General features: G+C 37.2%; 2 protein-coding genes across 9 annotated transcripts in view; one reads left to right on the top strand and one right to left on the bottom strand.

Moving 5' to 3' along the window:
• The window catches only part of BMX (BMX non-receptor tyrosine kinase), a 77,445-nt gene extending 56,114 nt beyond the window's left edge, over positions 1-21,331 (top strand). For all 3 annotated transcript variants that reach the window (XM_072614309.1, XM_072614307.1, XM_072614308.1), the window contains 5 exons: positions 3,211-3,427; positions 9,057-9,121; positions 14,589-14,707; positions 16,350-16,507; positions 20,268-21,331. In XM_072614309.1, the coding sequence (XP_072470410.1) occupies positions 3,211-3,427; positions 9,057-9,121; positions 14,589-14,707; positions 16,350-16,507; positions 20,268-20,342 (634 nt within the window). In that variant the 3' untranslated portion in view covers positions 20,343-21,331. The remainder of the gene's footprint in view (positions 1-3,210; positions 3,428-9,056; positions 9,122-14,588; positions 14,708-16,349; positions 16,508-20,267) is intronic.
• An 886-nt stretch (positions 21,332-22,217) lies between these two features.
• ACE2 (angiotensin converting enzyme 2) overlaps positions 22,218-25,302 on the bottom strand; it is an 87,505-nt gene continuing 84,420 nt past the window's right edge. For all 6 annotated transcript variants that reach the window (XM_072614302.1, XM_072614300.1, XM_072614304.1 and 3 more), the window contains one exon: positions 22,218-24,199. In XM_072614302.1, coding sequence (XP_072470403.1) covers positions 24,082-24,199 — 118 coding nt within the window. In that variant the 3' untranslated portion in view covers positions 22,218-24,081. The remainder of the gene's footprint in view (positions 24,200-25,302) is intronic.

The raw sequence follows: 25,302 nt of genomic DNA, 5'->3' as shown, positions 1-25,302 counted from the left end.
AGGATCTTTTTGGAGCTTGGCATTGTTGTCCAATGTGTTAGCTTCTTGTGTGTTCTAAGTCATCTACAGATATATTAAGTGTGCCCTTAAGACCATCATCCAGACCAGTGATAAAAAGTGTGAAACAAAAAGGAGAGTCCTGGGACACTACAATAGAGAACCACCCCCAGAGGACTTTTTGTTTTCGTCTTTCTGCCTTCTCTCTATATCCTTAATCGCTAAAAATCCATGCGAGTATTTGAAGCATTTCAATGACATATTTTTCTCTTAGTTAAACTTTTAGAACCTTGGATATGCATATATAGTAGTTTGAAAAAAATGCTACAGCAGATATTTTACAAATGCCCCTCAGGGTCATAAATTCAGAGCATCAATACCATGCCAACATAGTCTGATATGAATATCTTTGCAAAATCAGAACTATGAGATTCACCAGTGCTGAAAGATCTACTAATAACTTAGCATTTTGATAACATAACAGAGCTTCTGTGTTAACAGAAGGTGTAAATGAATGAGATGTCATAAAGTGATAGAAAGAAAGATGTCCTTAGCCTCCTACAAATGAGGCAGTTGTTTTTGACTGGATAATAGCAGGGTCAATCCAATATAACCTCAACATTAATGGAATGACTACTGTGTTCAGATCAGAGATCCAATCCAATAAACATGCATTAAGCACCTACTATGTGTCAGGTACTGTGCACTGGGGATATAATTAATAAAAACAAAGACAATCCCTACCCTCTAGGAGTTTATAATCTAAAGGGAAAGATAACACACAAAAGGAGGCAGGAAACGTATAGGGTGGAGGGAAGATGACACCAGGGGGTACCCAACACAGGGACAATTTTTTTCCTTGTAATTGAAATCAGGCAGGGCAATGTACCCAAAGTGGAGTGAGGAGCTGAAGGGTCAGTTTCTATCTTCTGTAATGGATGCCATTGGAAGAGCCCTTCAGTCAAAGAACAAAGGAAACTGAGGGAGGTGGTAGGAATCGAGGCTTGAATTAGCAATGTGGTGGTGAGCTTTTAAAAAAGATCACAGTAAGACTCAATTTCCACCCTCCAGCCATGAATCACCTCACTCTGGCCTGGATTGTCCCCAAACTCCATATATTATGATTCTAGGAAACCTCTCCCTTGGGGCCCTACTCTTTCTCATCAGTGACTTTCTCCATGGGGATAGCCATGGGGGTATTTTAGGAAGGACTATAGCTGTCCTTCACCTTACTCACCCCTTTACTTTCTCCAGTCTTCATCTCCTTTTCTTTGTCTGATGTATGGGAAGATTTCCCTTCTCCCCCTCTCACCCCTTTCAAGACCCACTATATGTGTTGCCTCCCCTCATTGGACTCTAAGCAGCTTGAGGGGTGGGTCTCGCTTGTATTTATGCCCTGAGAGCTTAGCTCAGTGCCTGGTAAGCATTTAGTGAAAGTTCTATGTATCAAGTTAGCTTCATAAAATGTAATTCATCATTATGGCATCATTCCACTGGGCTGTGCAGAATGCATAGGAAGAACATTGACTAAGGAGTAAGAGTACCAGTATTCAAATCTACCTCTAACATTTATCTCTGTGATCTTTTGCAAGTCACTTAACTTTAAGACTCAGACCTGTCATCTGCAAAATAAGCAGATTGGACTACTAGCAGAAGACTATAGGTCTTCTGAGGTCTCTTCCAGTTATATATATGATTCTATCTATCTATCCATTCATCCATCAATCCATTCATTCATTTATCTATTTATCATCTATTTAATCCATCTATATATTAATTCATTCATTTATCTATTTATCTATCCATGTATTCATATTTCTATCTATTAATCTAATTCTCTGTCTAGCTATCCACCCATCAGTTCATCTATCTACTCATTCATTTATTCATTCATCCATCAATTCATTCATTTATCTATTTATCCATTCATGTATTTAATCCATCTACACATTCATTCATCTATTTATCTATCCATCTATCTATATTTCCATCTATCCATTAATCCAATTATCATCAGTTCATCTAGCCATTCATTCATCTATCTATCCATTGAACCATTCATTCGTTTATCTATCATTTATGTTTTCATTTATCTATGTAAATGCCTATTTATTTTATAAATAGTTGAAACTCTATTTTATCCCACCTTCTCTATTATAACCCTGGACAATTCATTTGACCTTTCTTATCTCTATTTTCTTATCTGTAAAATAATTTAAGATAATAATATCTTATTGGTAAACAAAAGTTTACTTCTCAAGATGGTAGAAGTCAGAGTAGATAATGTTTTAACGTGCTTTGTTAAATTTAAATTGTTATATCATTTATTATCACTGCTATTATTATTGTTCAATGGATAAATATAAAGTTCAGTGGTGAACAAAGCCCAAATAAGTGCTTTTTGATACTTTAGATGAGAGATGACAGGACACCCTAACTTGACCTTTGATAGTAGGATGCACGGCTAGTTGTATTCAAATTAAATTAAATTAAACTTGAGAAAAGAAAAAGAAAGAATCAAATTCTTCCATGTAATTTTAAAAAATCAATTTATAATACCTAGAATAGGAGAACATCTATAATTCAAGTCTGGCAGTCCCTATTCCCAAGTGGCTATGAGTCAGAATTTCTAGAACAACTATTCCCTTCCCGAGGAGCGACCATTCAAGTGATCCCACAGGCACATGCACAGTTGTCTCCGAAGTAGAAGGAAAACAAACCAGTATTTTTTGATCTGGAGGCAAAAGTGCCCTTGAATAATGGGACAAGTTTCATTTCTCTTTACCCAACTCCAAGTTATAAAAGGGAAAAATCATGAAAACTTCCAGTTATAGAATTAATTTTGATGATAATAATAGTTATATTTTATAAAGATTTAATAGTTCTATAATAATAGCTAGCCATTTTTCACTTTAAAGAGCTTTACAAATATCATCTCATTGTATCCTCACAACACTGGGAGGTAGGTCCTATTATTATTCCCATTTTACGGAGAAAGAAACTTGAGTCAGACGGAGGTTTAGTGATTTGCACAGGGTCACATAGCTAGTAACTACCTGAGGCTGGATTTGGACTGAGGTCTTCCTGACTCCAGGTCCCATACTCTAACAACTGTACCGCATAGCTGCCTCTTGATAAGCCTTCAAGAACACAGTATAATGAAAGGGGAAAAAAAACCTCAAAACTCAAGTTTGAATAACGGATTTGTTTCAGGAAACTCAACCACCCCAAGCTGGTCAAATTCTATGGCGTGTGCACTGAGAGGTATCCCATCTACATAGTAACTGAGTATATCACAAATGGTTGCTTGCTCAGCTATCTGAAATGTCATGGGAAGGAACTCCAGCCCTTCCAGCTTCTGGAAATGTGCTATAATGTTTGTGAAGCAATGGCCTTCTTAGAAAGCCACCAGTTCATACACCGAGACTTGGTAAGCAAACTATCTTTTCTAAGAGGGAAGGGAGTTAAGAAACTTGGTCTGCCTGTTCTCTGGTATAATTAAGTCAAATTAAGTCAACAAACCTTTATTAAGCATTTATTATGTAGCAGGAACTGTGTTAAGTGCTAGGAATACAAATGCAAGTGGAAAAAAAGACAGCCCCAATCCTTGATACACTCTCTTGGGGAAGACAACACATAAAAGGGGAGGAAGATACTTGGGTAGAGGCATGGTTGTTGTGTTCGTCCTTCGTTGCCGAAGAAGACCATGCCATCAGAGAAATGATGACATGACTTGCACTTGACTTTGATTTGAGTGAGGAAGGTCTGTGCAAGGTCACCAACCTCACTTCTCCTCCTGAGCCATCTGGATCCAGTGACCAGATACTCATCAGGATGACTGGAGATGCAATGGGAGACCTTGACCTTTTTAGGCTAAGGCTTTTGTAAATAAATACTGGAGAGCCAAAAGTGAAGCCTGGAGAGGATGCAGATATAGTTAGCCTGGAAGTTTTCCTTAAATTGGAGACTAGAAGGAACCAGTCATTCAGAAGAAGGGGGCTCAGGAGTGGAAATCACTTCCATTATGAGAAATCCAGGAGTGAAATAAACTTCCAGGGTAAGGAGGCCTCTGTGGCATGGTTGAGAAAGTTTGAAGAAGACTTTAAGAATAGATTGGAAAGAAAGAATTTTGTCTAATTTAATTAGAAAAAAGAATTTGGTCAAATCTTACCTCAGACACTAGCTGTGTGACCTTGGGGAAGTCACTTAACCTCTTTCAGTTTCAGTTTCCTCTTCTGTAAAATGAAGATAATAATGGCACCTACCTTCCAGGTTTGTTGTTGGGGCTTAATGAGATAATATGTATAAAAGTCTTTGCAAACCTCAAAGTGCTATATAAAAGCTATCTCTTGTTATAATTAATTATTATTACTGATTTAGCTTTTACTGAAAATCATTAACTGTAATCAATCATTTATTGGTTAGGCAGTCTGGTATAGTAGAAGTAGTAGTGGGTTTAGAGTCAAAAGTTGTTGTTCAGTAATGTACAATTCTTTTTGACCCCATGGGGGGGTTTTCTTGACAAAGATACTGGAGTGGTTTGCCATTTCATTTTCCAGCTCATTTTACAGATAAGCAAACAGGGGTAAGTGACTTGATCAGGATCACACAGCTAGTAAGTGTCTGAGGCAAGATTTAAACCCAGGTCTTCCTGAGTCCACATCTGACACTATTCACTGCACCATCTAGTTACCCCAGAGTCAAAAGACTTGGGTTCAGATTCCTACTCTTTATAGCTATGTGACCATGGGCATGTCTTTTGACTTCTTGAAATTTCAGATTCTCCCAGCAAATGAGATAATATTTTAAAACTCAGTCCCTGGCACATAATAGATGCTATATTTACTTCCTTTTCCTTTCCACCAACTGTTTTTAATGGGTAATAAAAATATTTGTACTACCCAGTTTAGTTCAAATAAGATAACACATGTAGAAAGCACTGTAAACCTTGAAACACTATATAAATGTGAGCTATTATCCCTCAGAAAATGCACCATGATAAAAAAGCCATTTCAGAAAAGAACAGAGGTTTGGGTTTTTTTCTTTTTTCTTTTTTAAATCAAAATCTATCTTTGGAGAATGTCTCAAGCTACGTAGTCCACACTCTACTTGAATCAACATGCCATTTAATCTTGAAATGCACCTGAGGTTACCAAGGAAGTGTTCCTCTTTGAAGTAACATGGATGCATTTTTTATAGTGGGAGAAGTACTTATTGGTGGATTTCTGTAGAGTTCTTTTTTCCATGACTACTGTGCATCAATGCTTCTTAGTGCCTGAAAACATTGAAGCAGCTCTCACATGTGAGCCATTTGGGTCTTGGATTGACCCCTTAAAAGAAGCAATATTTCTACACAGAAATATTGTGCAAATATATATATGTGTGTAAAACACATATATCCTTCCCATGGATAAAGAGAAGGGCCAATGGGAATGTTCCCCAAGGATACACCATCAGCCCAACTCCACCCCCAAGCACATATGAGACAATGATGAAAATCATTATCATGGTCATTGGCATTATCATCGACATCTCATTTCTAGTATTAGAAAATCATTTAATTTCCTTGCAGTTCAATTTCCTTATCTTTTTTTTTTATAAAAAGACTACTTATATTGGCTCTGAATATTTCACAACTGAGTTATTGTCAGGACCAAATGTAGTGACAGATGTGAAAGGACGTAGGAAGTCATAAAAACCTGGACAATGTTGCTTAGTGGTTAGGGACAGTAAGTTCCAATCCTATCTAACATGTGACCATGGGCTAACATCCTCGGAGGCTCAGTTTCTTCATGTGTAGTAGATAATAATTGAGGAAACAATCTGAGCTATATGACTTATTACCAAAACAGATATGATAAATGGCTCAATGGACTTCCCAGTCAGTTCAAAGACCCTAAATACAGAATGAAACGGATTTTTGTGTATATTAAAAACAATTAATCAAATGAAATCAATTGACTAAAAGAAAACAATGGTTAGGGTATAAACCAGGATGTATAATTGGGTAATCTGAATTCTAATTAGAGGAAAGATTAGGGACTTCCCAAGTTGGGAGGGGAATAATGAACAGGTACAATTCCTTGAAATCAGAAAAAGAGGCGTCCCACTCCCCCCAGGTGTCTATATTCACTTAAAGGAACATGGAAGCAATAACTGATTGACCAGTACAAGGACAGTTTTCAGATAAGACATTTGGATTGCTTGAAATGTATGATTGTGAGAAAACTGCTGGCATCAATCTTTGAATCCAACTGAGTTTCTGGTCAACATAACCTTGGTCCTTAATTAAAGGTCTCTAAGTAGCAGGTAGGAGTCATCCTACCTAGTCATGCAGGGATAGGTTCAAACAATGCAATAAAGTTTTCTCATAATTTCCTTGATCAAATAAAGTTTTCTCAAAAGACAGAAATTGGACTAGGCCCATAATTGAATAGAAAGAATACTGAGCTAGATCTAGAATTGAGTCACAAGGTGGTGTCACTGTGGTTTACTCATTTCCCACACATGTATAAAATAAGAAAAATAGTACACACTACACTTAGCTTATGAGAGGCTCAAAAGATAAATTTGGAGCACACAAATACACGTATACACATAGTGTTGTGTTTGTCCTTCATTGCAAAAAAAGACCATGCCAGCAGAGAAACGATGGCATGACTTGCACTTGACTTTGTTTTGAATGAGGGAGGGGTGTGCAAGGTCACCAGCTTCACTTCTCCATTTCCAGATGAAACCAGTCACTTGATATCCTCAGGATGACTGGAAATGACCCAGGATGCACATAGAAAATGAAATTACAATTGAAAGAACTCTCAGATTCTCCAGAAAAAATACTGCAAGACACATAGTGACTAAATATAACACTTCAGTTCAGAAAGGATAGGTTCTGCAAATCATCAAGAGAAAAGGACATTCTAATAATACAAGACTATTCTACATCAACTACAAAAAAGAGGAAGGAATGGAATAATGTGTTCTGAGGATCATTAGAGCTCAAGATCCAGTACAAGGTGACTTATTCTGCAAATCTAAGCTGAACTAAATGGGACAAAAGATGGACATTCAATAATAAAAGAGTCTGAAACATTTTTAGAAAAAAAGCTAAAAATGAAAAGTTTATTTGTATCATGAACACCCCAAACAACAAAAATGTATGGGAAGAATTGAATAAATGCAGACAGTAATAGTTAACCACAGAAAGATCATTCTGCTGATCTTTACTGACTTTTCTATAAATACACAACAAGAAAGGGAAATCTGGGAGAGGAAATAGTGAAGGGATGTGGGGCAAAATTGCAGACAGAAACTGGCAACACTCAGACTCCTTTCGTGGAGACTGTTACAACATGGCAGTAGTCACAAAAGGAGGGAATGAAAGCAGGGGAATACAGATGAGTGAGTGATACACTGGGATTAAATTATGATGATCCATGAGGGATCTCAGTGGTAGAGAAAAATCTACAGGAGAGTGGGTGAGAAGGCAGAGGAAAGATTGAAAAAGGGAGGAAAGTTAAGAGATGGGATGGAGGCTATGGATAAGGGAGAAGAGAACTTTACTGTGTATAAAGTCTGGGGGGTTTGGCCTGAAAAGTCTGCTTGGTAGAGGTTGGAGGGAAAGGTAGGGAGTGATGGAACCCCTGAAGGAAGGCATCTAGAGGAGTGGGAGGGCATGGACCCACGGAAGAGATTTCCCAGCAACTATAAGAAAAAGAGGTCAACGATACAGATGGAGTGGTGGAGGGCACGGTGGGAGAAGTTAGCCTACCAAGCACGGGGCAACAGGCACTGTTCTGAGAGTGAGGCACAATGGAAAAGAGGGGTGAGCCCTACAAGGTAGCAGCAGAAAGCACCTAGACAACAGAACCTGGAGCGGATACCTTAGAACACTGACTATATGAAGAATAAAGAGAAAGGTGAGAGACTAGATGATTGCAGGAATCATGAACCAGAAAATAAGGGTCTAGAGTAAATAGAAAGAGAAAGATGGGTAATGAAGAGAGTGGTAATATTACCTTATTTTAAGCACTTTAATCTTTTTTTAAAGTGGCGCTGTTCCCACTGGCTCTCTTCCCATCACTCCTGCTCCCCTCTTCTTTATTATTTACAAACTCTTTAGGGTTTGTTTTTCCTGCTTTTATCTGGTTATATATTTCTATCCCTTCTTTTTTTTTCCTCAGGTAGGTTTCTCCTTTTTCTCCTCCCTGTTAACTAGTTCTCTTCATTAGTTTGTGAAATTTTAAAATTTTAAAAACCTCTCTGAGTCTTAGCTTTCTCATCTGTAAAATGAGGGTAGAGGACTAGATGGTACGTAAGGACTATTCCAGCTCTAAATCTCCAATCCTATGATTCTTCTGGGAAGCCTCTTTTCAGGTCCCATACTGCTAGTACATTGGAATATACTGTCCCAATTTTATTCCTCATTTTATTCCTTTATTAACAAGAACTTTATGTTTACAAAATATATTATCAATTAGGGTTTTAATTTAAGTGAATATGAAAAATGTTAAGATGAATTCATTTGGATCTATTCTGAAACTACATACTTCTTGTGACTCCAGAGACATTAAGAGAAAATTAACATTTAAAATAAAACAAAGCACAAGATAAGTAATTCTATATATATATTTTATATTATAATATATTATTAACATATTAATATTTATATATTATATATTATGTTATATGTTATTATATAATTATATATTATTATTTTATATTATTATATGTTATTTTTTTATATATTTTTATACATATTTACTTTATATTTTATATTTATTATTTATTTTATGTATATTTATTATTTTTATATTTTTTTAATCTATAGATATGACTGCAGCAATTGTCCCAGGAATGTGTGTGTGTATGTATGTATGTATGTATATATATATACACATATATAACTTATATATATATAAGTTCTCTGTTATTATCAGCTATTATTGTCTGAGTTTTTCTGAAGTATTAACAATTATAGAGAAGCAATGGCAAATGATCTTGTATTTCTTTGCTCACTTCTGACTATTTGGTAAATTTTCTATTTTTTCCCTTCCATAAAGGCTGCTAGGAATTGTTTGGTTGACAGTGACCTTTCAGTGAAAGTATCTGATTTTGGAATGACCAGGTAAGGCAGATCTTAAATTAACACAAGGAAATGTTTTCCTACATAATAACACAATCACAAACCACATGATATAGTTCAAAGAGCTCAGGACTGGTCGTCAGGAGGCTTTGTCCTGGATTGTACTCCTTGTTCTGTTTCTAACTTTGAATCAGTTGTGACTTCTTCAGCTCTCAGTTTCTTCATCTGTAAATTGAGAGCAATAGGGGCTGCTAGGTGGCACAGTGCATAGAACACTGACCCTAAAGTCAGGAGGATCTGAGTTCAAATTAGACCTCAGACACTTACTAGCTATGAGTCCTTGTGCAAGTCACTTAACCCTGCTTGCCTCCAAAAAAAAAAAAAGAGTGCAATGAACAAGATGGTCTCAGAGGTTCCCTTCCCATCTTAGATCTATAATTCCCATGGTCCTTTGACCTCCAAAATTCCTTTCTGCTCTAAAAACCTATGAAAATAATAAAAGTTTCATAAAAATTGGTTGATCATCTGAAGAAATTTCATTAAGAATTTGAATTCAGTACAAAACAGTTACTTCTTGGTTAAAAGAGAAGATCAAAATAATGATGCCCTGCTAATATAGCAAAGAAGAAATTTGTCATATTTTATTTATATTCCTTCTCTGTATTGTCTTTAGTATAATACGATCAGTGTGTGTCTCTTGGCTCCACTTGTTTGAATCCACGAACATTACTTTTCTCACGAGGTTTCCATTCCTCTGGTTAATTTTTAATTTAATAATTAAGAAAGTCATTGATCAAACCCTCACAAATCCTGTGCTCCTGTGTACTGTATGCTTCCCAGGTTAGATCCTTACATACTACCAGACATTTCATAATTTTGCCAGCTCTAACTGCCTCGAAATTCTCAACTTAGAAATCTCACTTAGTGATAGAAATTCATAGAAAGTTGGTTGCACCTTATAAAATTTAATATGCTTAATATTTAATTGGAGTAGAAATATTATTTTATTAATATTAGTAGTATTTGTTCAAAATTGTCAATGCCTTCCATTAAATCACTTTGTATTTTTTTGTATGTGTTCTCTATTTGCTTATGTGTATGGATGTAATTTCCCTTAACAGATTGTTAGCTCTTATTTAGTTTTTGCTTTTGTAACCTGAGTGACTAGGATAATTCCTGTCATTTAGAGGGTTCTTAATAAATGATTGTTTGAAAGAAGAAATTAGGACTGAGCAAAACTTTATTAAAAGTCTTTTTAAACTAATTTTTAAAATTAATTTTATTAATTATTAATTAATTTTTTATTTTAAATTAAAATTTAATTTTAAAAAAATTTAAAGTAAAATTTTAAATAAAAATTTTGAATTTTTTAAAATTAATATTTTTAACTAATAAAGTTAGTCTTTATTAATTATACTATGTACATATGTTCCTCATTGGTATAGTATAGCTGTTGTCCTTTGTTCTTGAAGAGGATCAAAATGATACCACTTGGGGTCAAGGTACAATGTGTACATCTGTGGCTGATCAGACCAATGAAAGCTCAAAGGGCTCCACCACAGGTTGGGTACAAATAGTGTACATGAACATTTGGAGTCTCTACATTTGTGCATCTTGTGTTTCTTTTGAGCTACTGCAATTCTGCTTTGTTCATAGAGCACAGTGCCATCTTTGATGGGGGCACGCCATGCTGAGTGGTCCTGTGCCAGTGTCTCTCATGTCTCACAACCAATACCAGAGTTCTTTAGAGAAACCTTGAGAATATCCTTGTTTTGCTTCTTCTGACCACCATGTGAGCACTTTCCTTGTGTGAATTCTCTGTAAAATAGTCTTTAAGGCAAATATTCATTTGGCATTTGTATAGCGTGTTCAACCAATCAGAACTGCACTCTCTTGCAGTAGAGTTTGAATGCTTGGTAGTTCAGCTTGAGAAAGGACCTCAGTGTCCTGTACCTTATCCTGCCAGGTGGTCTTCAGACTCTTCCTGAGACAATGCAAATGGAAGCGATTCAGTTTCCTGGCATAGCGCTGATAGACCATCTAGGTTTCACAGGCATAAAACAATGAGATCAGTACAGCAGCTCTATAGTCCTTCTGTTTGGTAGTCTAATACCTCTTCTCTCCCACACTTTCCTTTGGAGCCTCCCAAACACTGAGCTAGCTCTGGCAATGCTTATGTCAATGTCATTGTCTACATACATATGTTCCTCATTGGTACAATGAGGAAAATTATGCTAAATCACAAAGAGGGTCACCTTTCTTGTGACAGGAACCCCTCTGGCAGTCTGAGTAAACCTATGGACCCCTTCTCAGAATCACTTTAAAAAACATAATTGAAGGAAATGCTGAATTTCAGTTAGAGGTTGGTGAAAATAAAGATGTAGTATTTTTTTCCCCCATCCGGCTTCATGGACCCACTGGAACCCATCCATGGGAGCTTAGATCCAAGGCTAAGAACCCCTGCAGTAGAAATCTTTGAGTTTCCTCCAAGCTCTGCATACATGTTTTCAAAAGAACAGCAGACCTAGTTCTCAACCTAGATAAGATTGGGGAAATTTTTCTTTTCATTCCATAGAAATTTTCATAACACTAACAAGGGTGGGAATGGTGCCTTACTAAGTGAGATACCATTGTTCAACATTCCTGCTGCCACATCAGGGTTAACGCTGAGTGATTTAGAAACAACCTTCCTCTCTCTTCCCTTTTAAAATAGCAGTAGATATTATGTTGAGAATGTTTATCCTAGCATTGGATTTCCTGTGTTGTCTTTTATCACCCTGGTTCCCAGCCCTACAACACTGTTTAAACTACAGAGAGAATGTTCACATTCTTTTGTAGAAGGGAGAGCTATAAGAGTCTCATCAGTGAGTTCATGTGTAGAACAATTAGTAGGCATGGGGTTTTAAGTTCATTTGACTGTAATACTCCTAAATTGGATAAAGTACAGTTGGATTGAATGTCTGCTCTTTACCTTAAAAAAAAAGATGTGATAAAAAGGGAGTAATGCAGAGTTCACATTAACTTTAGAAATGACAAACTCAACTTAAAGAGATATCCCATAAACCATCTCAGGAAAATGTGAATGTATTTTTAAAGCCTTTCACTAAATTCAGGATTTGGAGATATTTGCTTAGCAGCATGAGTTACTGATTTTAATTATACAATAACTCTTCTTTGTCCATATGTTAGTTGGGAATAAATAAGCCCTTAGTTTGCATTCATAATCAGTATGATTTTGTACACTCTTGATATAGTGGCAAGAATTCCAGATTTGAAATTAGAAGATTTGGGTTCAAATTCTGACTTGCCTACTACACAGTTTCACTGTGAGCAAGTCACTTAGTTTTTCTGGGTTTCTGTTATCTTATTTACAAAATGAAGGAATTGGACAAAGATAATCTCTAAGGTCCCTTTCAGCTCTAAATTTCTTGCTTCTACAAGTCTGTATGCTAGATGTCTGCTTTTATTTCTTCTCCTCCCCTCCTCTGAGTTACCTGGAGACTCTTACTCCAGAGAGCATAGAAGAGAGGGAGAAGTCTATATGGGAGTATTATCATTTCATCCCAAAGCGCCAGTGATACCTACTTCTCACATTTGCAGCAGTAATCCTCTCTGAGGGCACCACATACCAGCTTTCTCTGTATATGGGGCCAGCAGAGTAACCAAAGCAGAGGACTCCTACTTTGTTCTGTGGTGCCTGTATAGGCTGTAGTCCTCGTGTACCCATGCCTAAAAGTCCACTGTGGTTCCATGCCATGGCAACCTGCATTCAATGTGACCATTTTTGCCTAACTCTGGGTGGTAGCCCTGCCAAGAATTATCCTCTCCTTGTTCCAGAACACATTATTTTTAAAAATATATATTTATTTATTTTTAGTTTACAAATTCAATTCTACAAGTTTTTAAGTTTTAAATTTTCTCCCCCTCTCTCCCATCCTCCCTCCCCAAGATGGCATGAAATCTGATACAGGCTCTACATATACATTCACATTACACATATTTTCACATTAGTCATGTTGCAAAGAAGAATTCAAACCAATGGAATGAATTATGGGAAAGAAGAAACAAAACCAAAAAGAGAGGGAACAAATAGTACATTTCAATCTGCATTTAGACTCCATAGTTCTTTCTCTGGATGTGGATAGCATTTTCCATCATTAGTCTTTGGAGTTGTCTTAGAACCTTGCATTGCTGAGAAAAGCCAAGTCTATCAGAGTTAGTCATCAAGCAATGTGGCTGTTACTGTGTACAGTGTTCTCTTAGCTTAGCACTCATCATTGAGTTGAAGGATATGATAATTGTCCCTTTTCTTCCTTCTACTCCTTCCCAAAGGATGACAGCAGGGACCACAGGGGTCTAGACCCTCTAGACAGTGACTCCATCTCTTCTAGTGTAACTATACCCCATCACAAAAGCTTTCTTGAAAAAGTACACTAGTCAAGATGGGATCCGGAAGTCTTCTTAAACTACCCCAGTGAGCTTTTTCCCAGCACTGCCGTGACTCATTCTCTAAAGGTGACTTTTAAGGAGTACTTTTGAGGAGTTAAGACTTTGATTTCTAGAACTTTAAAGCCTGACGGTAGAGATATTTCATTTTACAGACAAGAAAATTGAAAGAGAGAGAGGTTAAATGACTTGCTATGTCTGGTTTTGACTCTAATCACTCAAAGAGTGATGAGTCAAAATTAGAAACCAGTTCTTCTGATTTATAGTCCCCAAACACTCTTTCTACAATTAAACCAAAAAAGTTCAGAACTATTACCTGAGGAGTGGGGAAAAACAAAACAAAACAAAACACTTCTCTCTTTTTTTCTTACCATGAAGAAAATGAAAATCTAGAACTTCGGATTTGCAGGCTTTAAAAATTCTTTTCTATAAATTTGATGAAATCAGCTGCTTCTGATATTTATAATTAGAGTAAAACCCTATAACAACTTTCTGATTGTCATGTTTCCCCTACATTATTATACATTAACAATTTCAGATCCCATAGTGACATTTCCCTCTTTAAACCACTTTTTTTTCCTGTGGAAGAACATTATTTTAACCAACCCATTAGCAATATCTTAAGTGGGTTTAGCGTGTTTTACTTTTTATTTACCTCAAATTATTATTCACTAAAGACTTCTATCATGTGAGGTCTTCTGTTATTCTTGGGTCTTAACAATAATTGTTATTCCTGGACATTCTATATGCAAAATTAATCCTCTAACCTTAGTAACCTAAAAAACCTAAAAGTGTACATTTGTCCAACATAAAACCCATAAAAACATAAAACTAGCTAAGTTTACATGTGGAAATTTTGCAAGAGCTTAGGAAAGAAGGGGCATGAGACCGAATCTCCAGAGAACTGCATGGTCTTTACCCTAACTGTAATTTGTACACTTAGACATGCTGCTAGAAAATCTTTAGCACATGTTTATCGCAATTTAGCTAAATTGAAGCAAGAGGCACTAAGGGTCTCTTCCTTGGGGGCTGACCTGAGTTTCACAATCTCTTTTTTTTCCAGATATGTTCTTGATGATCAATATGTCAGCTCAATAGGAACAAAGTTCCCAATCAAGTGGTCGGCACCAGAGGTCTTTCATTACTCCAAATATAGCAGCAAGTCAGACGTATGGGCTTTCGGTAAGAGCATTGTCATCCAGGGCAGCAAAATTAGCCTAGAAGCTGACTTCCCAAAGGAGAAACCATCAGAGTAGGAGCAGCAGCAACAAACAATAAGACACTTAAATATTTGCAAAATCAAAATAAATGCCCTAAATGACAAGCAACGAGTAAGAGGTTACTATAGGTGGGGAAACATTCTTGGTGGTGCATTTATTGTCAGCAACATGCTAGATAGTACGTATACTCTTGGTGTCTTCCCACATGAAAGGGATGCAGACAGCTTCCTAACAAAAGGGCTCAGAAAACTTTTTTTTTTAAATGAGAATTATGACATTAAGGTTACTTTAATTTTATTTAATTTTAATTAATTTAATATAATTTTAATTGGTTTGTCTATTTAAGGACAATAGTTAAATATGTTTAAGAGATCTCTTCCTCCCTGAGTTGAATTGACCAATTGTTTTGGTATCCCAGGGATAGAAAAGAAGTATGTGAAAGGATAAACCTTGACTGGTGTCTAGCTTCAGTCCCATTTTTCAATAAAAATTTACATTTTAATTCATTATCCTAAATAAGCTCTATAGAAACATTGTTATAGATCATCAATGAAGATTATCTGTAATATTGTTGGTCTTGGGGGCTTACTACTCATAATTTTCCTTATTACTGTTGTTTTAATCTCTTCTTATGGTTTTATCCATGTAAGGAGCTTCCTAGCTGTATCTTAAAATCTTAGAGTTTCCTGGGAGCATGGAGCGGCTATGTGCTCCTACAGCCAGTATGTGTCAAAGGCAGTACTTGAACCAACCAAGTACTTCCAATTCCTAGGTACCATGGCCTGGTCAACTACACCATCCTGTATTTTTGTGTTTTAGTCATTTTCATTTGTGTCCAACACTTTGTGACCCGTTTGGGGTTTTCTTGGCAAAGATACTGGAGTGATTTGCCATTTCCTTCTCCAGCTCATTTTACCGATGAGGAAACTAAGGCAAACAGGGTTAAGTGACTTGCCCAGGGTCACATAGCTAGTAAGTATCTGATATCACATTTGAACTTAGATCTTCCTGATTCCAAGTCTAGCTCTCTATCTACTACACCACCTAGCTGCCTGCTATATTTTTGGTCATTCGCAAACCTTTAAAGAGAAAAAAGAGAGAAATTGTCACAAAAGAGCATGAAACTTCCCCAGTCCATAACTGCATTCATCTCCACCAATGAGGAGAGAATTCCATTTTGATGAGCTTTGGGATTGGAACTACAGTATAAATAGAATTTAACTGTGCCTTGAGACAATGCAGTACAGTGCAAAGAGTACTGGATTTGAACTCAGAGGGTATGGTTCTGAGTCTTGACTCTGTCATATACTTGGGAAGGTATATGGACCTTGGGAAAGACTTCTGGGTCTCACCTTCCTTATTTATAAGTATTAAATATTGGACTAGATGACCTCTAAGTTTCTTCCAGCACATGAAAATACTCTTTCTCTAAACCACTCTGTCTTGGAGGCAATGCCTAATGGATAGCATCTTGGTTTCTTGCTAACTCTGAGAAAGTCATCTGTTGTATTCATTTATTTTTATTGGATGTTTATTTGACAAATCCTCTCTCCTCTAGCAGTTTCTGTTTTTGTAACCACATGTTTTCTCTTGATTCTTCATAGGAATCCTGATGTGGGAGGTGTTCAGTTTGGGAAAACAGCCTTATGAACTCTATGATAATAGAGAGGTGGTGGCAAAGGTTTCCCAAGGTTATCGACTATATCGGCCACAGCTAGCTTCTGACAACATCTACCAAATAATGTACAGCTGCTGGCATGAGGCAAGCTATAATGACAATGCATAACATTTATGTAGCACTTTAAGGTTGACAAAGCATTTTACTTAAGTTATCTTATTTGATCCTTCTAGCAATCCTGTGCATTAGGAGCTATTATTATCTCCATATTACAGATGAAGAAACTAAGCCTGAGAGAAGTTAAATGACTTTCCCAGGGTCCTACAGCTAAGTAAAATATATGAGAAAGGATTTGAACTCAGGTTTTTCTGACTCCACGTCTGGCATTCTATCCAGTGTATACAGTAGATTCACAATATGATTGGTATAGTAAGCTCTTATCATCATGATGGGCAGGTAATTGCCTGTCTGCTGTCCATTGGTCATTAAGAGAATGTCAAGAAAGCCCTTACATGTAGAGGAAGTGGCAGTGGATTGCAATCTGCATCACTGAACAAAAGGCCCACATCAATGAAATCACAGATTGGTTTGAATATTTTGAGTTGAGAGAGAGGAAGGAATAGGCACTCAACATGTGATTCTACTGATGTAGGAAACTCTCAGCTGATAAAACTCACCCCCACCAATTCACATTGACATCTTCTCTATGATGGATAGTCCTAGGGAGTTGCCTAAGTCAGAGGTGTCAAACATGGACAGTCCAGAGAGCATCCACCCAGATTAAAATAATTGGGAAATATTTAGCAAAATAAATAAGAATACAATAAAACAGAGATAACATTACGTTTTAAAACTATGTCAATATGCAGCATAGATTAGTGACTCCATTTCTATTTGGGTTTTACTCCACTGTACAGGTCAAGATTACTGAAAAATTAGTTGGCTTGGTCATAGAAATGAAAGGTTCAGTGTTCACTTACCCAAGCTTCTTACAACCAGTTTGTATCAAAAGTGGCATTTGAACCTACCTGGATCCTCCCTAACACCAAGGCCAGCCCTCTGTTCACTTTCCTTCTCAGAAACTTTTTCTGTTGATCAACATCAAAAAGAACAATAAAATATCAAATAATTACAAAAACAGACAAGATTAACTAATTGTATGCAGATGAATACCTTCATGGGGTGGTGAAAGCAATGGAGTGGCACATAAGGCTTCCCATTCATTTCTTCATGTTTGTTGTTCAGTCAGCACAGCTGTGTATGGCTCTTCATGACCCCATTTGAGGTTTCCTTGGCAGAGATACTGGAGTGGTTTGCCATTTCCTTCCCCAGCTCATTTTACAAATGAGGAAACTCAGGCAAACAGGGTTAAGTGACTTGCCCAGGGTCACACAGGTAGTGAGAATCTGAAGTCAGATTTGAACTCTAGTCTTCCTGACTCCAGGCCTGGCACTCTGTTCATTGTATCACCTAGGTGGATATTCATATATCCATTATTCATAAATTTACATTATGAATAGGCAGAGATGGATAGAAAGGCATTCCAAAAGAGAGGGTAATATTAGCAAAGGTTCACAGGTTGGAAAGAGCATAGCATATGCAGAGTTAGCAGGGTGAACCAGTGCTGAATTCAGCAAAGAGTTTTGCTTAGGGCATAAGTGAGAAACAAGGTTGGAAAGCAAGTTTGGACAAGGTTTTGGAGGACTTTAAAATTCAAGAAAGCGGCAGGATGAAAGATCAGTTTGACATCTGAATGTAGGGTGGATCAGAGCATGGGAGAGGCACTAGGCAGGGGGACCATTTAAGAGGCTATTATAGTAACCCAAGTCCTGAGATTTAAGGATATATGGTCCAGTAGAAAAAGGACTGGATTTGAAATCAGAGAATCAGAGTTTATATTCTGTCTATTGAGTGAATATTCTGTTTATGCCATATACAGTATATGTAATCTGGGTGATATCTTGACTTGCATGTGAATTGTATTTAAGGTGTGAAAGAAGGTAGTTAAGGAAGTTAGGATGGATAGCTTTCAATATTCCAGTAAAGCAAGGGAGGAAGAGAAAGAGAAAGACAGAGAGACACACACAGAAAGATAGAGAGAAAGAGAGAAAGCAGAGAGACAAAGAGAAGTATTGGGAGACTGAGGAAAGGGGAGGTTTGTAATTCTTTAGGAAATGTGATAGTGGGTCAATCAATGAATAATAAAATTATTAATGTGTATTAATGAGGGTTGTTAGTCAACTGGCCTTTATTAAGTGCCTCTCATATGCCACTGGACTCAGATGGCTCAGGAGGAGAAAGTACAGCTGGTGACCTTGCACAGCCCTCCCTCACTCAAAGTCAACTGCAAGTCATGTCATCAACTTGATGTCATGGTCCTCTTCGAAAATGAAGGACAAATACAACAACAATATATGCTACAAAGAAAGGCAAAAAACAGCCTCTGCTCTCAAGGAGCTCATAGTCCAATGGAGGAGACAACAGATTAGAGCTACAATGTGCAACCAACATGTATACCCAAGATACATACAGGATACAGTGGAGATAATCAACAGAGGGAAGACAACAGCATTAAGGGGAACCTTAAGGTTTCTTGTAGAAAGCAGGCTTTTTTAGCTTATATTTGAAGGAAGTAAGGAAAGCTAAGAGGCAAAGATGAGGAGAGAAAGACTTCCAGGCATGGGGAATATCACTTAGAGTGGCCTCACTTGGCACAGAGATATGACTTCCCCTAGCAACATTTGGTAGCTCAGGAGTTATATTCAAAGAGGCAGGAAGCTGAGGGGCCCCAAGAGTAAGGACTGGCAGAAAGAATAAGAAGGTAAGATTTAAGAGTGGAGGAGAGAGCAGTTAGCCAATAGAATCAGTACTGAGAAAAATGAAGCCAGAGTAGGGAAACGGGGATCAATGAAAGGACTAGAGACCACAGTAAGGACAAAGAACAAATATAGGAAGAATAAGGCAGAGGGAGAGATGGGTGAGACCAGAGAGGGGAATTTCAGAATTCAAAATCTTAGAGGTAGAATTGCTTTCAGCAATGATAAGGGGTGACTATCTCTGAATGGCTCAGGTAGAATGAAGGTAGTGGTCACAGACATTGAGGAGGTTAAACAACTGCAATGGCAGCGCCTTTACAGGGACATCAGAGAGATTATCAGTTACCAAGAATCATGACAGGGTAGAGGAATCATGACAGGGTGGAGAGGAAGACTGGGAGGCTGGTACTAAATTAAAAAAGGAGAGTGACCTGGTGAATGACAGATGACTTGGTAGATGACAGCAGCAAGGATCCACACAGGGATATAGATGGATGGAAAGGCTGAAGAGCAATGGCAACAGGAGGAGTGTCTTAGAGTGGCAGTGGGGAGCAAGCATTATTCTAATGCCTCCTTTTGGACCTGTGTATAGGGTGGAATATCAAAGGGGAGAAACTGTCACTAGATAGGGCAATAAGGAATAAGTTAACTTCTGAAGATAATATATTCCCAATGAGTATAATAGAGGAAAAAAAACATAAAAAGAAGAGAGTTTGTTCATCATAGCACAGGAATTCCGAGAGAAAAGGATAGGAATTTCAGATTGCTAGTGCTAAATTATAGAAAGATGACAGTAGGCAGGGCAGAAATAGCGAGAAAGGCAGAGAAGAGAGACAAGAGATAGACCCAACTCCTCTAAAAGGGAACAGGAGCAGTCTCTAGGTGTGTGTTAATGTGGGGACATGAATGGAGAACCCCCAAAATTAGGAGGCATAAACTTGTTTTCATACCTGATCTATAAAATCTGTCATGTTTCAGCAAAGTCTCCCAAGAGATAAGAACACCTACCTATAGAATGGATACTTATTTTTACTGATAATTTGGTGGAAAATCAATCACCCCAAACAATGACTTTTCTTTTCCTTTAGCTTCCAGAAAAACGTCCCACATTTCATCAACTCCTATCTTCCATTGATATACTCTGGGAAGATGACAAGCCTTGAAAAAAGCAAATGGAAGAAATACATAAATGGACATAAATTCTGGCAAATATCCTCATTCTTTTTAAGAGAAGTAGAAAAAAGACTTCGTTCTCTATAGTTTACATGCTTCTGCTCTGTGTTATCTCATTTATTGTTTGTCCTTTATAACCTGGAGGGGTGAACAAGACAGGGAACAAGTTTCCAGAGATTTTTTTTTTGTCATCTAACATTTACTGATATTCCTCCCTAGAGAATGATACCCAATTCACAAAAATAGAATTACATTTTGTGTCTGCTAAAGCGGTCACTCTACTATTTTTGTCAATTAAACAGGAATTTAAAATGATTAATTTATTGAGGTTTAGTTTATCAAACTGGATTCCTATTCTTTTTCTTAGACTTAGAATTGAACGGGAACTTAGATCAATGACCCCTTATGAAGTCCAGAGAGGGGAGATCATTTTTTTGAGGTCACATCAGTAGTAAATATCTGAGCCAGGATTTGAAATGCTAAAAATCTAATGTCATCCTCTAAAGCTTGAAAAAAAAGGCCATCATAGTGATTATAGTAATTTTGACATGCTGTCAGATTATACGTTAGATTTGTTAATTTAGACTTCAAAAGGTTCTCTTTTATCCCCACTGCGTATTATTTCTGCAACAAGGGTACCGTGCCACCAGGATGTGGTAGTCTCTCATTACATATTCTATGGTCCAAACCAACAGGCATAATGTTTGGCTGAAAGCCACATTAGAACTACAAATTTTTCTACTCATGGCATAAAAATATAGTGCAGTTGTGGAGATTCCCGAGCTACTAGTGTTTCCTCCTCAAATGCCCCCTCCCCAAAGATTTGTTTTGGGTTTTTTGGCATATGTATAAAACCTTATGTATATATGATATCCCCCTAAATAGAATTAAGCTTCTTGAGGGCAGGAATTGATTCTTTTTTGTCTTTATATCCCCAACGTATAGTAAGTGTTTAATAAATTCTTGCTGATTGATTGAAGCCATCTCATTTCATTGTTGGACAGGTCCAATAATTGTTATTTGAATTGTTACCCCAAAATTCTCCTTTCTGAAACTTCTGTCCATTGATCCTAGCTCTATTCTCTGAAGGTACATTTGATAAATCTAATTTCTCTTTCACAGGAAAGCATGGTCGCTGATGACATTTTGTTAGTTCAATAATCAAATCTCTGAAATGTAGCATTTGAAGCACACTTTGTATAAAGTTAATTTCTAATAGTAAGTCTTCTCAGTACAATCTTTGATGACACTATAGAAAGATTGGATATTTAAGCAAGAGACTTAGTCTTACCATACTTTTCCCTATATCTCCATGGGTTAAATGAAAAGTTTGACTTTGGAGGAAAAAAATATGACAGTAGCTTTCCCCTTGCTCCCATCTCCCTGAGACTTTATAGAAGTCCGTGGAATCACAGAATCTTGGTACCTGGAGGTAGTTTAGAGATTATATCAAACAGGGTTACATAGCTAAGTTAAGTGTCTGAGGTCACATTTGAACTCGGGTCTTCCTGACTCCAGGTCAAGCAGGGAACCACTTACTTTCCCCAAGGTGAAGGAATAAAGATCCAAAGAGTTCAAACAAAAGGATCTGATTCCTCTCTGTGGGGGGTCAAACTCCTCAAGGTTGAATCCTATCTATATGTATAGGTCTAGAGCTAAGGGACCCCTTTAGAGAGAGGAGATGAGCATCCCTGCCCCCTGGAGCCAGAAGCAAGCAGTTCTATCTAGAAAGCATCACAGCTAGGACTCAAACTCGAGCTTTCTAATTCCAGTCTGGCATTCTTTTCTGTGGGAGTCTTCAAGTCTGAGTGGAAATTCAGCATCCAAATTTGCCTGGATTACCGGATCTTGCTGAAGGTGGGCTCACGACAATACTTCCCTTTAAGAAATTTCCTTGAAGGTCATTGATTAGAAAAAAAAATTCCCACATGCACTGAAACATTTTTATCAACCCTTTTTATGATAGGGAAGAGCTGGGAATAAGGTAGATGCTCTTAGGGAATGGCTAAGCAAATGTTGGTACATGGGTGTGATTGAACATCATTGTGTTGTAAGCAATGACAACTACAATACATACAGAAAAGGACAGAAAGACTAACATGAACTGACGCAAAGTACAACAGACCTTAGAGCCAAGAAAGCACTTTTCTTGCACTCATTTTCACTCTGACTACCTTTGATGGCTGAGGTTCATTTTCACCACTGATTATGGAATCACACACTATTGAAGACAAAAGTCCTTTTTTGTTTTAGTTATTTTATTATTATTCAACAACATAATTATACATCTCATTTTTGTATAGGAAGTCTTTATCCCCCACCCCTCTCACTGGGAAACATCAATAGTGGGCTCACAGCTTGGTCTTTGGGAATGGGAATCCTGCGATTGTAAGAGAGAGGGTTAAGTGAGCATGTCAGGTGACACAAGTATGTCAATGCTTGTGCCTGGTACTCTGGCTGGGGAAGTGGGGAAAAGGAAGGTAAAAAACATGGTTCTTGTCTTTAAGAGGCTTTTCACCTATGAGTGGCCCTCATTCACACAAAAAGAGAAAAATGAAGGGTACTGCAGAATAAATCCTGTACTTGTGAATTCACAGAGAAAGTCCTAGAAGGCTTGGAGAAGCCTTATCATGATACCAATTATCAGACTGAAAAAACTGGCAAAGTTTCATGATAGGAAAGTAGCTTCCTGGGGAGATTGTAGAATTTCAAGCAATTAAGGAATATTAGAAATAATCTCATACAATCCCCTCATTTCAGTGATGAGAAACTGAGACCCAATATGGTGAAGTCACACAAAACCTGAACCCAGATACTCTGACTGCAGATCCACTGGTTTCTCCCTTCTGCCTTTAAGATTCTATGGCTTCCTTTAGACTCAGGTCAAATCTCACATTCTGTAAAAGACCTTTCCTAGTCTCTTTCCCTTCTCCCACTGCCTCCTGAGTGCCTTTTCTCTGAGATTACCCTCTATATACAAATATATATATCCTATATGTACATAATGATTTTATATGTTGTCTTCCCCTTTAGAATGTGAGCTCCTTGAGATCAGAGACTAATCTTTGCTTTTCCTTATATCCTTAGCTCTTAGCACAGAGCCTGGCACAAGATTATTATGCTTATTGACCATGCTACCTCTCACCCTATTAACCCCAACTCTGATTCCTTCCAACCACCTCACCTCTCTCCTTTAGAATTGTGCCCTGAGACTTGAACATCCATCTGGGCCAGCTGCTATAATTCTTAGAGTGGGCTAAAGAAGCAACTCATACTGTCCTTTGTTCTGTGGCTTCTATCAGCCTGCTAAGGATGTCATCAATACAAGTAATATAGATTGGCGTCTCACACCCAAAGACCACCATTTGCTGTTGCAAAATCTTGTCCCACTGTAAATAATATAGTAACTTGATATACTCAGATTTTCTCCCTCTTCTTGAACTGCCTCATTGCCTCCAAAGAAGCCATTATTTCTTTCCTTTTTTTTTCTCTTGGGGAGATGGGAGAGATGCGTAGTTCTGATGTGTGGTTCTGATGTGTGGTTCTGAGAAAGCAGTAAATGATAGAAACACAGTAGATTTGGTCCTGTAGCTTTTTGTTGACATGGAAGCAGTTCCTGATCAAAGTTGTATTTTGGGTATTCAAAGGCATTTACAGGAGCCTCATCTGTGTTCACTACATGATGTTAAAATTTACAGGAAATGACATGAAGAAGAAAATAAAAAGTTTCTAAAACGAAGTTTGAACATCCTCAGTACTTTGGAAACCTGGATTATGTTGTCCCCCAATGGAATGCACTTCAGCATAGGGGTTGTCGACTTGCTTTGTTTCTCCTCCTTTGTTTCGCCTGTTGTAAATAAAGAAGATAACTTTAGTAACTAGGAACTCTACAGACCAGAAGGGATAGGGAGTAGGCCCATGATTTCATTGAAATAAAAGTGGTTTCCAAAGTGGAACCACTTGAACCTCTGGGGGTCCTCAAGACCCTTTCAAGGAGTCTGTGACATCAAGGATATTCTTGTAATAGTTATGTCTTAACATGACTACATACACTGTAGTACTTAATACATAATAAATAACAGTAAGGTCTTAAAACTAAGACATTATTTGCTTGTTACAGAACCTCTTCTTTTTCCGATTACCTGTGTAAGGCAAGATTTTCTTCATATACTTCAGTCAAACTAATATATGCAGAAGCAGATATGAAAATCCAACTATCATTAAGGCAGATTATTAAAAAGATTTACAAAAATTAGTAAAACAATGCCACTCTTCTCACTATTTTTAGTTACTTTTCATAAAAACATATTTGTGTTAATATGAAATGAGTTTATTACTAAACTTATTATATACTAACACATATTTATGAATTGATAAATATTTAAAATTTTATAAATAAAAATTTAAAATTTTATCAGTTGAAATTTCTGATGTGGCAAATGTCAATAGGTATAATCTATGTAAACAAAAGCTCTTTAGAGTACTTAACTATTTTTAAGAGTGTAAAAAGTTGCTGAGACTAAAAAGTTTGAGAATCACTGATAATAGAGAATTCCCAGGTGGAAAAATTCCTTCTACACACTGGCACCTTTTTTTGCAATTTATAGTCTCAAAGATTTGGCTAGATCATGGAGAGATTAAATAACTTGGCCAATGACACAGAGCCAGTTTATGTCAGAGGCAAAATTAGAAACCACGTTTCCCTAGCTTCTACACTGGCTTTCTATTTCAATTACCTATAGCCCACTAATAAAGGAGAAGCACCAATATCCATGACATCCTAATCTATGTAAGATAGATCACTATCTTTCATATATTCGCTTAAGTACAAGACAGCAGGGTTGCAATAATTAAAAAATGACAATCTGTCTATAAATGTTTACATTCTACTACCTAATGTAGATCAGAGTTTCTTAACTTGAGACCTGTACTTGCAAAAATATTTTGATA

This window comes from Notamacropus eugenii, chromosome 5, assembly GCF_028372415.1.
Source record: "Notamacropus eugenii isolate mMacEug1 chromosome 5, mMacEug1.pri_v2, whole genome shotgun sequence".
Taxonomy (NCBI): domain Eukaryota; kingdom Metazoa; phylum Chordata; class Mammalia; order Diprotodontia; family Macropodidae; genus Notamacropus; species Notamacropus eugenii.
The sequence above is the reverse complement of the archived record's forward strand: the minus strand, read 5'-3'. Positions and strand labels throughout refer to the sequence as shown.